Source organism: Gavialis gangeticus, unplaced genomic scaffold (assembly GCF_001723915.1).
Source record: "Gavialis gangeticus isolate Ggan-Ray unplaced genomic scaffold, GavGan_comp1, whole genome shotgun sequence".
In the NCBI taxonomy this organism is placed as follows: domain Eukaryota; kingdom Metazoa; phylum Chordata; order Crocodylia; family Gavialidae; genus Gavialis; species Gavialis gangeticus.
The window spans coordinates 877,254-890,283 of record NW_017728965.1 but is presented as its reverse complement, the minus strand read 5'-3'; the positions used below and the strand labels follow the sequence as shown (position 1 = coordinate 890,283).

The 13,030-nt window shown below is 39.8% G+C and overlaps 1 protein-coding gene across 1 annotated transcript in view; it reads right to left on the bottom strand.

Moving 5' to 3' along the window:
* Positions 1–1,483: 1,483 nt before the first annotated feature.
* Positions 1,484–13,030, bottom strand: part of EBF2 (early B-cell factor 2) — a 253,165-nt gene continuing 241,618 nt past the window's right edge. Inside the window, exon 16 of the mRNA XM_019504028.1 lies at positions 1,484–4,114. Within this exon, the coding sequence (XP_019359573.1) occupies positions 4,083–4,114 (32 nt within the window). The 3' untranslated portion in view covers positions 1,484–4,082. The remainder of the gene's footprint in view (positions 4,115–13,030) is intronic.

Here is a 13,030-nt window from a genome sequence, read left to right as displayed (position 1 = left end):
TGCACGGAAGTTGATTGGCATATGTTAACTAGCTCTAATACACCCATACATGGGGGAATAAAAACTTCTTTACACCTGTGCAGGTTACCAAGACCTTGGGTCCATACACACAAGAGTAATGTGGTGTATGTAGTAAGCATATGTGGGCAGGAAATGCCCCTGACCTTTATCCTGCAGATTGGCCAGCACAGCAGAGTGGTATACAGCCTATCCTAATTTCCTGCTGATGTATGCCAGCAGTAACTTGATACCGACCATGGGAGAAAGAAGAAACAGTGATTATAAACGGTGTCCTCATAAGGTTACTACAGACGAAGGCACCACCCCTTTGTTCTGGGCTGGAGGCACAGTCTAGTCTTTAAAACTGGATTAAGTGGAACATGACCCATTAGTCAAAGCAACTCAGCGTATTCAGTGCTTTTAATTTTAATGGGAAAATGTTTATTCTAGTCTGTTCATTCAGCTCTGATTAATTGTTTTCTACTTACCATCTTAAAAAATAATTATGCCCCAAATTGAAATCTGTTTTTTCATATTCCTTGAAATCCTCTCCAGCTGTTCAGGAATGAGTTTTAGATTGTAGATTGCTACTTTAAAAAAGTGACATTTTAGTGAAAGAAAGCTCCATCTCCCCACTCAGATTAACTACATTCTCAAGAAGATGTGATCCAGGTTTTTCAACCAGCTAAATGCTGAAGGCAGAAGGGGTGACTACTATAATCATGTAATCTGTCCTGTATAACATGAGCCATAGATTTCAATCAGCAGTTCCTACAGTTTGCCCAAAAAACTAGTAGTTGAATGTATCTTAGAAATGCACACAGTTATGTAAACACTCGAAGTGGCAAAGCCTATTTCAATAGTAAGTTACCCTTACTATCTAAAAGTGTATCACCATGGCAGTACCAAAAGAGACAGCGATAGAGGTTAAGACCTTTAGCTCTCAGAAACGCAGATGATTCCAATTGTTTACAGTACAAAAAATTTATTTTTGTTAGGATAATTTAAAGTTTAAAACTGAAGTAGACATATTCATTTTACAAACAAGATATTCTTCCATAAGTAGGACCATTAAAAACAGTAAACAAAAAAGCTATCTTTACAAAAAGCTCTGTGCATAGCAACTTCATACTGTATATAATAACTGACAAAGCAAAAAAACAAAACAAAACTATACAGTTGGGAGAAATAAATGTAAATTTACAAAAGGGAGAGAATGGTCTTTAAAAAGCCCATGCATATTGAAAATGTGCAAAGAAATAGGGAAAATAAGATGCTATATCAAGATAAATAATGGAATAAATCATATTCTTTTAAAATCATGATAACATTTGTAATTGCCTATCACAACACTTTTTAATTCTAGTGGCAAAAAGGAAACTTGACAGGGAATTGTTAAACAGGAATAATTAAAAAGGGACAGATGTATTATGACTTTTAAAAAATCCTTACACACAAATTTGTACGCTATTTTTGTGGGGGTTTTGTTTTCATTTTTTGCCACTGCAAGTCCTTATTTCATCGTCAACATTTTCTTGTTGATTGTTTGTATTAATGTGCATGTTTTCTCTGTAAAGCTACCAGCGAGTTCTGTGTTCACCTTGATTGCAATGCTTTCCATACATGAGCAAAATTCACACCTACATCATTCCTATGTTTTTGTTATATTTGTTCAGCTCAGATCAAACCAAGAAGTCCTTTTTTATTTGTGTACATCTTATTAAGTAGCTCTATTAATGTCTCTTCCTGTAAGTACTCAAGCTAGTCTTTTAGGAAGGTTTTCAGTTTGATTCCAAATCAGACTCTTGGCTCTTCCAATCAAGTGACTAGGTAGACCTCATATAAATATATATATTTTTATATATGTCAAAGGAAAATTTCAGAAGCATTTGTTTTAAGTGACCCAATTCTTCTCGAGTCTTCCTGAGAATTTAAATTAATTTTCTATGCATCTAAGCTTTAATGTTTATCAACCTACAGGCTAAATTTTTAGCAAAATACTTCTAATGAAAAATCAAGACATTTTTAATTTTAATGGTAATGTTGGCATGATGTAGCCATAACTAATCAGTTTCATTGACACTACTGGGTTATTTCAACAAGAAAAGTTAGTGATGTTCGCCTGCAGACTGTGGTCTTGCAGTGCTGTTTTTTAGATGCAGACAGGTTTGTCTGCTAGAGGCTAAATTAAAATTTATGAAGTCCCACACAGGACACCAAGCAGCTTTCAGTCACTAACTACCCTGGAATGATTTGATTCTTTGATTTAAAAAGAAGCTTTATATTCTCTTTCTAATCCACTCCCTCAAAGTGTAAATTACCTTAGTATTGCAAAACTGTCACATCTACTATTCAGAGTCCGGTATGGACTTGCTCATCTTCTATCACATGGAATGATCACAGAAAACACTAATATGCTACTTGCCCATCAAGCAAAATTACTGGGTGAATGGGCAAATAGAATTTGGGGTGTTGCTTTGTATTAAGGGTTTATAAATAGTTAAATAATGATTGTTACAAGCATGAATAGTATATATTACAGAGAACTGTCAGTAGAATGGATCGAGTTTTTTCCAATAAAAATGGCTTTTCAATTAAAAGGAAATCTTGGGTTTTTCCTTCAGAAAACTGCACATTTTTCATTTGTTTGTTTCTGGCCTCCAAACTCGCTGGTTCCTCTTCCCACTTTCAAACAGGAAATGGAAAATGGAAAAAAACTGTAAAATTTCGGTTCCTCATTTTCATTGACATGCACAAAATTTCAAACAAAACAAATTTTTGTTTCTATGGAACTCTTCATGGAAAATACTTACCTTACCATTTTTTACCAGTTTCTGATGCAGGCATATCAGCAATGTTATAGATACCGTACTGGATTGTAAATATAAGTATGTATCTGTTTATCATGCATTAACTCATTATGAATACACCCTTAATATAAAGTGTGACCAAACTTTCTAAATCTGCCCTATCTTCATGGAAAACAATTGGCTAGAGAACCCTTCCTCCCAATTCATGTTGGTATTTGAAAAATTATCTCAGTACCATGTGTCAGTTTGGTTTGTTCAAAACCCAGAATGCTAGTCATTTACCGGTAGGTTCTTTGAAACTACCCACCTTATCGCAGTACCTGAAAATCTAAACTGAAACAAAAGATGGAGGAAAAATAAACGTGGATAAAATTCATACATTAACTGTTAACTTGTATATACCATAATGTGTTTAAAAGTTTGTGATGACTTAATCAGAAAGAATCCTATACATCCTTGCACATGATTCAATAAGAGGTGGGGGACAGAAGTGAGGAGCAACTGCAGCAATAATAGTACGTCTCTTAAACTTGTCACTACATTTTTGCATCATTTTTTCTTCATTGTACAACAGGAGGAAAAAGTCCAAAAAAGTCTTAATTTCTACCTCTACATACAATAAGTTACAAGTTTATTTATTTAAATAATTGTAAAACATCTTACATTTTAAAGAGGTTAAACTATAAGCAAACACACACATACACCAAAGTTCCGTCATTCATCTCAGTTTGTCCTAGATATTCTTCCATGCTGGTACCCTGTTTTGTTGGTTTTCTTTTTCTGCATAAACTAAATTTGTATCTGAAAGGCTCCATAGAAAATAGAAACTTCAACTTTTTTTTCCTACAAAGTAAAACAAATAGTATCCAAAATATCAAGCTTGAATTGTTTGCCAATTTCTTTCTCCTTTTCAATATTTTACAAATGTTAGGAAGGTTTCATGTTCATCAAGAAAGACCTTGTACTTTTAACCCCATTTTGCCAACTGTCACTCATTCTGGCTCTTGGCTGATTCCTTGTTCATGATGCTTTAGGAGTTGACGCGGCTATGTAAGATATCTGGAACATGTAAAAGATGCAGACTTGTATCTTGTCCAGTCTTTAAAAACTGGGGGAGGAGGTGTTTCTGGGCATGCCTCCCCCCCTCCCCAAAAAAAAGCTTGTAGTGCCATATGTTTTTCTTTTTCAGTGGTCCATCACAATAAGTAGTTTTGTGCTGTAAAAGAAAAATGAGAGAGGGAGGGGAAAAAAGAGGGGAAATTCTCCTCTTCTTTACATCGGGGGAACGACAAGACCAGTCATGGCTGAAAACAAAGATTGACAAGGTTGAGATTTTGGCAAGTATTTTACAGAAGCAAAACAAAGGGCTGTATATTAACAGGGAAACTGAATGAGGCCTCTCCTCCCATCTGAGATCAGCCTTCCCTTTGGCAATGTTTTATAGAAAAGTGGTACAAGGGAAGATGTTACTGCACTTTTGGTTTCTTTTATTCCTATTTAACATTTAGAAAAGAGGAGCTAACAACCTTGAAGCAACTAGCTTGCCAGTTTATTCTAAACTTGTCAAGTTATTGCTCTCTGATAGTACTGTATTGGTTAAATAAGTGATTTCAGTACAGTTCAGTCAGGACTCAAGTTTTCAGAAGTGGTAATAATCTTGAGTGCTTAATCTGAGATGTCTTCTACAGATCAGTTTTTCAGATGCTGGGTCTTTGGCATTCTTTGAAAATCAGTCTCTTCTAGGGCTTCTCAAGTTGGCCTTCCAGAATCACTGTTTATTTTTGAAAATTTGAGCTGAGGTTTATAAACAGACCATCACTGCTGGATCTTTTGGTAAACAATCATAGCAGAGGGGCCAAAAATTAACTGGACATAAACTCTCAGAGGTGTCTCTCTCCAGAACCAGGGCTCTTACATGTTGGCAGGGAAATACAGGGAGGGCTTTCTTCTCCAGGCCTGTCAATCTAGAACCTTCCATCTGCACCAAATTAAATAATAAGAATAATGCCCCCACAACCCTGAAGCTCTCATGAGAGAATGTTTTCCTGCCTTGACCTTGTTAATTATTAATTTTGAATTAGTACTGTAGAAAAATTTTACTTGTTAAAAATAAGGTTTATTTTTGTGGGCTTCTCCTTGAGATTTGATTTTTTTTTTTTTTTTTTTTAAAGGAATATTGGCACTGTAGTACTGAAGTCATCACTTCCTTGTCTATTTATGATATAGTTGGGAGTGGTCCTGCTTTGAGCAGGGGATTGAACTAAATGACCTCCTGGGCTAAGTACAGACATTCAAAAAGCCTGAGCCTGAATAGATTCAGTCTTTGCAGGCTAGCCTAACCTGCACAGATTGAACCAATTTGTAAATGAATAGACATTCACTTTTGATTCCAGAAATGCAGCCACACGCCTGCAGTGGCTCAAGCTAGAAGCTGGGGGTGCTGGAATGAGCCCTCCTTTCCCTTTGGCAGCAGCAGCAAGGCTGGAGCGAAGGTGAGCTGGTGGGGGGGGAGTTGTGGGGTGGTATGGCCACATCCTGGCAGGTGGCTGAGTACGACTGGGGAGGGGTTTAAACCCCCAGCCCGGTCTGCAGGGACCTCAGCCAGGGTGTGCCTGGAGGGGGAAGGGGGAAGCAGCCCTTGCTAGGTTTGGGTGTGCCCAGACACCAGCCCGGGCAGCACCACGGGCAAAAGGGGAAAGGGAGGATTACATCACCCTGTCTCCCCTCTCTCCCACCAGCACAGGGGCCCAGCGGCTGTCTGGCTGGGGTCTCCATGCTGGTGGGAGAGAGGGGAAACAGGGGAGTTTAATCCCTTTCCTCCCCCACTTCACCTTAGGCAGTTGCCTGGGCAGGCTGTGGCCACTCGCCCCACCACTAGAGTGGTGAGAAGGGGGGAAAGCGAGGCCGACCTGAGCTGAGGTCTTGTGGGTGAGAGACAGAAGGAGGCAGTGGGGCTGTAATCCCCCTCTCTCCCCCTGAGCCTGCTGGCCCATGCCCCCCACCCCCTCCACTCCAGTGGGGAAAAGTTGGGCGAGGGCTGCTCTACCCCTGCCAGGCAGACCTGGCTGTGCCAGCTGGGTTTCCTGCCCCCACCCCCTTGTCAGCCAGCCCTCACTGCTTAGGCTAGAAACCAAAGGGGCAAGGCCAACCCTGCTCTGCTAGAGCAGAAAGCACAGCCCAGCCCAGGGCTGCAAAGCATGCTGGGATGCTGGGGGACTCTGATTTAACTTGAATCAGGAAGGGGTCTGAGACAGAAGTTCCATAAACTGGTTTTACATTTTGAAACCAGTTTATATGCACTGAACTTCTGTTCTGTTACAAGTTTAAACCAGTTTCTGATCTCTTAAACCAGCTGATGTGTAGCTTCTGTCCCTAGTCCTGAGGTCCCTTCCAACCCTAATTTTCTGTGATTCTGTTTATAATGTTGTCCATCACCATGGTATTTGATAGTCTTATGCATAAAATCTGTAACCACAGCAAAATCCCTACTGAACTTCATAGACTCACTTGCCACTTCTCCTTTCTGGAGGGTCAAAACTCTGCATGGGGGTCCACCTGTTTTTCCCTTCAACCACTCTACCTTCAGCTTTCTCATCTATGGAAATGGTTACATAGTTACTGGGATGGATAACATGGAGCTAAATGGCAGTTTGCACATGAAGCTCTTTAGGCCTGACCCTACGGTTACAAGTCCCAGTGTATCTGACAAGGACCAAAAGTTGATTTTGCTAATTTAGCTTCAGAAGCAGTATTGGACCAGCCTCCCTTTAATTTGATTTACATCATGTGTCTCTTTAGCTTTATCTACTACATTCCAGAACACTGGACATATGTCAGTTATTTATGAGGCACTTAACAGCGGATTAAATTGCAGCTATATTTTTCATAATGGCAACAGTATCATTTGAAACTGCCTAAAACTGGTACTGTGCCCAAAACTTTTGTTGGGTAACCTAAGTTTTGTTTCTATAATAAGTAGTGTGTCATCTTTTCAAAGCCATGGAAGGTCCTAATCCAGCAAAAATCTATTCCCATTGAAAGCCATAAAATAACTCATGTACTTAAAGTTTGGGCATAGCATGGCCTCTTATTTCACCATAGTGTAAATAAATAAATAAAAACTGCAGGCACACTTAAACTGACTGTGATGATCTCAACCAGCTGCACACGCTCTAACATGAGGGCAGAGTCAGAAGAGGGAAGTGTAACTGACCACCTGAGATTCAACTGTCCACAAGGAGTAAAATGCCTTTATTTTAAAAAGGTAGAAGGAGTGGGGTGCTGTTCTTGAAAAGGTTAAGAACTTCTTAGCATGTTTCATGCAAGCAGCTCATTTTCAAAACCTCAAGTGAAACAGGTACATGGTGTTTAGTCCTATTATACAGGAAGGGAAACCAAGCCACTAAGGCTGCATCTACATGAGCATTGATGTTTGCTTCCCCAGGGACAAGAAGCAGCAGCACACCTTGTGCCACTGCTACTTGCCCCAGGGAATGCTCGCGCCATGCACATAATTGGGGTAGGGGAGGCTGGGGCCAGCAACTGTGCTGGCCCCAGCAGCCTCACCTGGGGGCTTCATGGAGCTGGAGCCACGGCACTCCTGCAGCTGGGAGACTGGCTGGCAGCCAGCACATAGCTCTGGCAGGCCAGGCTCCAGTTTTGGGCGGTGTGTGCTGCTACCACGTGCATTGCCCCGCTTTTTTAAAGTGCAGGTTTTTTGATCCTGGGATCTCCCAGGGTGAACCCCTCCAAAACCTGCAAGATAACAGTGCTTGGAACACCTGCGTGTATGGGGGGTGGCGCTGCAGACAGGTGGGTGGCACTGTGTACCACACGTCTGCGCTCATCTGGATGAGGCCTAACAGGTGATGGGACAACTTCTGATAGTGCCACTTCTTACCCAAAAGAAGGCAGCAGTAACCACTGTCCTGTGAGCTTCTGAAGAATGTTCTTTCATAACCTGTCAATGATTCATTGGAATGGGAACCAAAAAAGCTAACGCTGTGAATTAACTACAACCACCTTCTCTGTCTCTTGTGTGGAGGTGGGAAGGAACTGAACTTGCTTCATGAAGAAGCTGCACTAACTTACTATATTGTAAGAGTGATGTTGTAGCCATGATGGTCCAGAAATTATGCAGGAGGCAAAGATTTCTCTTGTGTTAGACCAGCTATGTACTTGAGATAAAGGCAGACAAGCTTTCAAATGCAAGACATTTTTCCTCAGGTGACCTGAAGTAGAATGTTTTGCATTCAAAAGCTTGTCTGACTTTATCCCAACTACACATTTAGTTTAATAAAAGATACCATGCTAAGAAATCCTTGCTTCTTGCACTAATTTATTGGTTATGTTAAAATGGTGCAGCTGTTTAAAAGTGGAGGCTAAACTGATGTGTGTCCATACATATATTTTTTCCTGAGTTTCGTTTAGACTCTGTCCTCATATTTAGTTTAAGCCAGCTCCTCAGATGTACAAGTTCTACTTGAAAAGGTTATGTATGTGGTATTTATTCTTGGTAGAACTGTGAGCTCTTGCCAGTGGAGCTGTGTTGGCTGTTGATGTGATTTTGTTTTTTCACACTGAACCAACAACCATGCCAGCAAAATTTAAGCATAAACCAGGTTTTTAATATTTCTAAGTGGCACAGAAGTGTTTTAAGGTGTTTCTTATATAAGATTTTTTCCTTCCTCCCCCCAACTTCCCTTTGGGGCTGCACTGTCAAAAGCCTATTCCCTGCCTGTATCACTTTTTATTGAATGTTTGTGAGGTTTGGATTAAGGTCTTACACTGCTAGCAAAGCTGTAATTATTTTTGCCTGTATTACTATATATTGAATCGATGTAACTTTTCAATAAAGGTGGTTCAATGCAGGACACTCCCTGATGAGTTGGGAATATAGAAACCATAGCCATTATCCCTGAGGGTTTTTTTTTTCTTGGAGGGAAATGGAAAAAGAATTAGAGATGAGCCTTATTGTATTAACCTTGACAGCTTGCAATTATCAGCTGAAACACTTGATTAAAATTGTCACAAGGGTGGACAATTTTTTATATATAAATAATCAAATGCAGATAGCACCCAGATGTTATGGTGATAGGCACCTTTAATATATGTAATTAATAACAACAATAAACACTGCAGCAGTGGCCCCTTAAAATTCTTTCCTGCCTTTCAAGAAGAACTCATTGGAATTAACCCAGTCAGCTAGGAAGAATTTTAAAGGGGCAGGATGTTGTTTTAACACTCTCACATTCACATTCTTACCCAGATTTTCAAAAGTGACAGCTTGCGATGATTCTAAGAGAGGTCTGATCTCTTGAGGGAATTTTCAGCAGTTTCTGAAAATCAGTTGTTTTAAGGTATATCTAATTGGACATCTGTAATCTCTACTCATATTTGAAAATCTGTCCCAGTGTATGTATATAGAAATATAAATATGTGTGCATCTGTATGTACATGTTCAAGGGGGTCAGCAATCAGGTGCATGTTATGCATCTAACTCAGTTAAATCGGAGGACATTAATAGTGGTCATCAATGAAAATCAGAGATTCTATACTTTACTTACAGAGGGCAGTAGACCAGCCCCTAGGAGCGGGAGGTGGGTGTTGACAGGATGAGCAGACAGGTGGAAGGGCTGACTGTGGCAAGGATGGATGAAGAGTGGCTGGACAGGTGCCGGGAGAAGATATTGGATATATGTGGCAAATGTGAGGAGCAGAAATGGGAAGATAGTTTCAGGTAGATAGGAACAGGATACATGTGTAGGTAGGTATGAGTGGGGTTGGCTAAAAAGAGGGACAAATGGAAGCTGGGAGCCCTGAGTGCAGGCTCATCTGGCCCTTTCTAAGTTTTGGTGTGGCAAAATTGATGTTCTTTTAGTGTAGAATTTGGGGGTCTTGTATGTATTGTCCATCTAAATATGCAACTTGTCTTTTTACTTGCTTGTTTGGTTGGAGCGTTTTCAGTAACTTGGTGAAAAGGTGGCCTGTTGTGGCCACTGTAGAAACATTAGATCCTGACCTGCACAATCCTGGGTCTGCAAGTTCTCCAATTTTGTTCTCCAATTTTTCTTTTTCCTTTACTAGCACCATATACCCTCACCTCTCTTAATGTTTGTTGCCTTCTAGCAAAGCCCTCAGCTTTCACTTGGAGTTACTAGTAATTTAAGCTTATAAAATTTAGGGATGTCAGCTTTAGCACCCTCACTATGAAACAATAAAGCAGAATAAACAAATGTAATTTAAATAGGAATTAGAGTTGATATATTTTTAGGATCTATTTGAACAGAATTAAATATGTTTGGTGATAATATAATAGTCAGTTTGGGAAAATGCACTGGACAAATTAAATGTCTGCCTTAATAGGGAACATAAAAATAGAACTGATTTTTTTTTAAAGTTATAGAGGTGTGAGAATTTTGGGTAGAATTTTAGTTACATGTTGGTAGATAAGTGTAATCATAAAGATGTTTGGTGTTTTTTCATAAGTGCTGAGAAGGTCTCCATTTTATTTGCAGTCAATGGGAGCTGCAGATGTTCAGCATTTCTGAAAATCAGCCCCCTTTTCCCTAAATAGATGTTATTGAAATTTTTCAGTTAAAGGTTTCTTCAGTGACAAATGACCTATCAAAAAATACTAATACTTAAATTTTGAAAACTCTGTTTCTGTTAATGTGCCACTGAATGCAGGAAAAAGAAGGCTGCCTAGGGTTTTATAGTTTTTACTTTTTCAAATTTTCCTTTTGCCGCTCTCATTTTGCAAAATTCCTAAGTAACCAAGGCAGATGAAATGTTCTGACTGAGCAGCTCTGTAGCTGGCATTCGAACGGAGAGGTTCCAAGCTCCTAATCCTGTGCTATAACCAGAGGAATAATGCTACTGCGGAGACTATCTGAACTGAAAACTGGGTGTGACTGCAGCATGGGCAGATTTACATGACCTCTCTTTAACCTACCTTGCTTACGTACTGATACCACTAGTGCTACGGCAGCACATGAGCTAACTGTCCAAGTGTGTGCTCAGGGACCCAGGAAGGCCTTTATGTCCATGACTTCACTGCCCTTGGTACCTGACCTACCAAGATTATAATTAGTTCAGATATGTCTACACATGCTGCAAGCGTAGTATTAAAACTGCACTGCAGAGCAGTCTCACTTTTGTGCTGCAGAATGGTGTAGGAACTATGTGGGGAATTAAGCCCCAAATCAATTAACTGGATCTGTTTTGCAGGATGTGTAAGAGAACAAGACTCTGGGATCTGAAGGCAGGATATTGGCTAGAATACTTGTACTGTCCTACATGACAGAAAGAGGGGCATTATGTGGCATTGCTATTGCAGGCTGCCTTCCAGCAATAGTCCTGTCATGGTGTGTATATTGACTTCTGCAAACATGAGGGGACTTGTTTTAATTTTACATGGACAGAAAATTGCTATCTTCCTCAAAATAAGATAAAGTAGGCCATGCTGGGGAGCAAAGATTGGAGTTGTAAGGTACCCAAAGTACAGTTGCCATGAAGACTGATACGCATTTCCAAATAAACTTTCATTTTTTGAGCAAAACTAAGGAAAGCACTTTTGCATTAGGGTTTTCAACAAAAGATCACACTTTTCCATGGAGAGTTGATGTTTAAAGTAAAAAAAATGCATTTTGCTGAAAAGCTGTGTTGAAGGATAACTCTCACCTATCCCTCTGTCAGCCTTAGGGTTCATTTATAAACACTGTCTACACTAGATAATAAGTAATAATTGTTGTTTAACACGTTTTATAAAACACCACTTTTTTCTCAGTCTAAGAAAGAAGGAGAAGTTGGCATTGTCTACATGTAGAGCTATCCTATTTTAACTAAAGGTGTAATTTTTAAGCTGCTTTACTTAAGCTAACATGAAATAAGAGTGCCCCCACTCTGTTTTTGCACATGTCAACTAAGAATCGATTTACCCTAAAACAAAAACATGAAAAGCATGTTTATATATTATGAATCAAGACTTTGTCTATCCTGGATGATCCTCTTCAGGTAAGGACTGGTTTTCTTCAGCTTGTCTGTACAGCACCCTGTACAGCAATGGGATCACAACCTCCATTCACTTTGGTAAAGTTACTAGAACCAATAGCTTGGCTTTACTCTGTTTATCAAAGTGGTACCAATCCTTGAACATCCTCCTTAGAGAAGAGGATGTTTACCAGTGCACCTCTCCCAGTTGGTAAACTGGGACTATTTCCAAGTGTAGACAAGGCTTTAGTATCCTTTGAGGTCCTGAGGGTTAACTGAACATCTGACCTTCTGAGATGTGCCTGCCATTCCTTGTAACTGAACTTGCATTTTTATGTTGAGACGTGCTGAGCTGGCCAAAGGTAATCTGGGAAGTCAGTGATCCATGCTGTTCCAGCAGTTTCCAATTTTCTTGCTTTTCCCATCAGCTGCCTTACATCTGAGATGAGTTGATTAGGCATTTGTGTACTTATCACGCCGTCTTGCATCACGTCACATTATATCTTCCCTGTGCCTCTTTTAAACTGGATTGACATATAACATGGACTAAGCTCACAATTGTTCTGATCAGAATCACCTGCTATCAATTTGGGGAGCACATAGAACTGAATTGTATTCAGTGTGGACTGCTGCTTATTCACTACCTATCATGTCCTGTTATATAATAAGAATGTATAGCAGATGGCAGTTGAAAGTTGTAAGCAAGAACACATGGCACAGGACAGGGTTATCTGAGGGTATTCCACATGGCATGGGTGTGTTGTACAACATGAATCTGAAAGCCAACAGGCATGTTGAGTTTCCTGTCTAACTTAATTGCTTGAGTTACTGCATACTTTCTATATCTGCTTTATAAAATAGTAATTTGCCTTCCCTTGCAAACTCTTTCTCTATACTAGAGGTTTTTAATAAATATTTCCCACCAGTGCTAATTTTGGGAGTGTATATATTTTAAGTGTAAAATTATGCTTATGCCAGAAGGTTGTAACCCTTTGGTTTTCAGGCCAGTACAGTGAAGTTGCATGTAGATCAGCCAGTTCTGAGAGGAAGCTGGCTATAGTACAAGATCAAGACTTTGCTATGGAGACTAGCCATCTCTTGCTACTGCAGGGAAAACAGTACAGTAACTCCATTCAGGAAGTTTCTTCGGGATCGCCCAGTTGACTTTTTAGCCACATGTGTCTGTTGACACTGAAAATGTTAGTTTGGAAATTAGACTGTGCAACTGG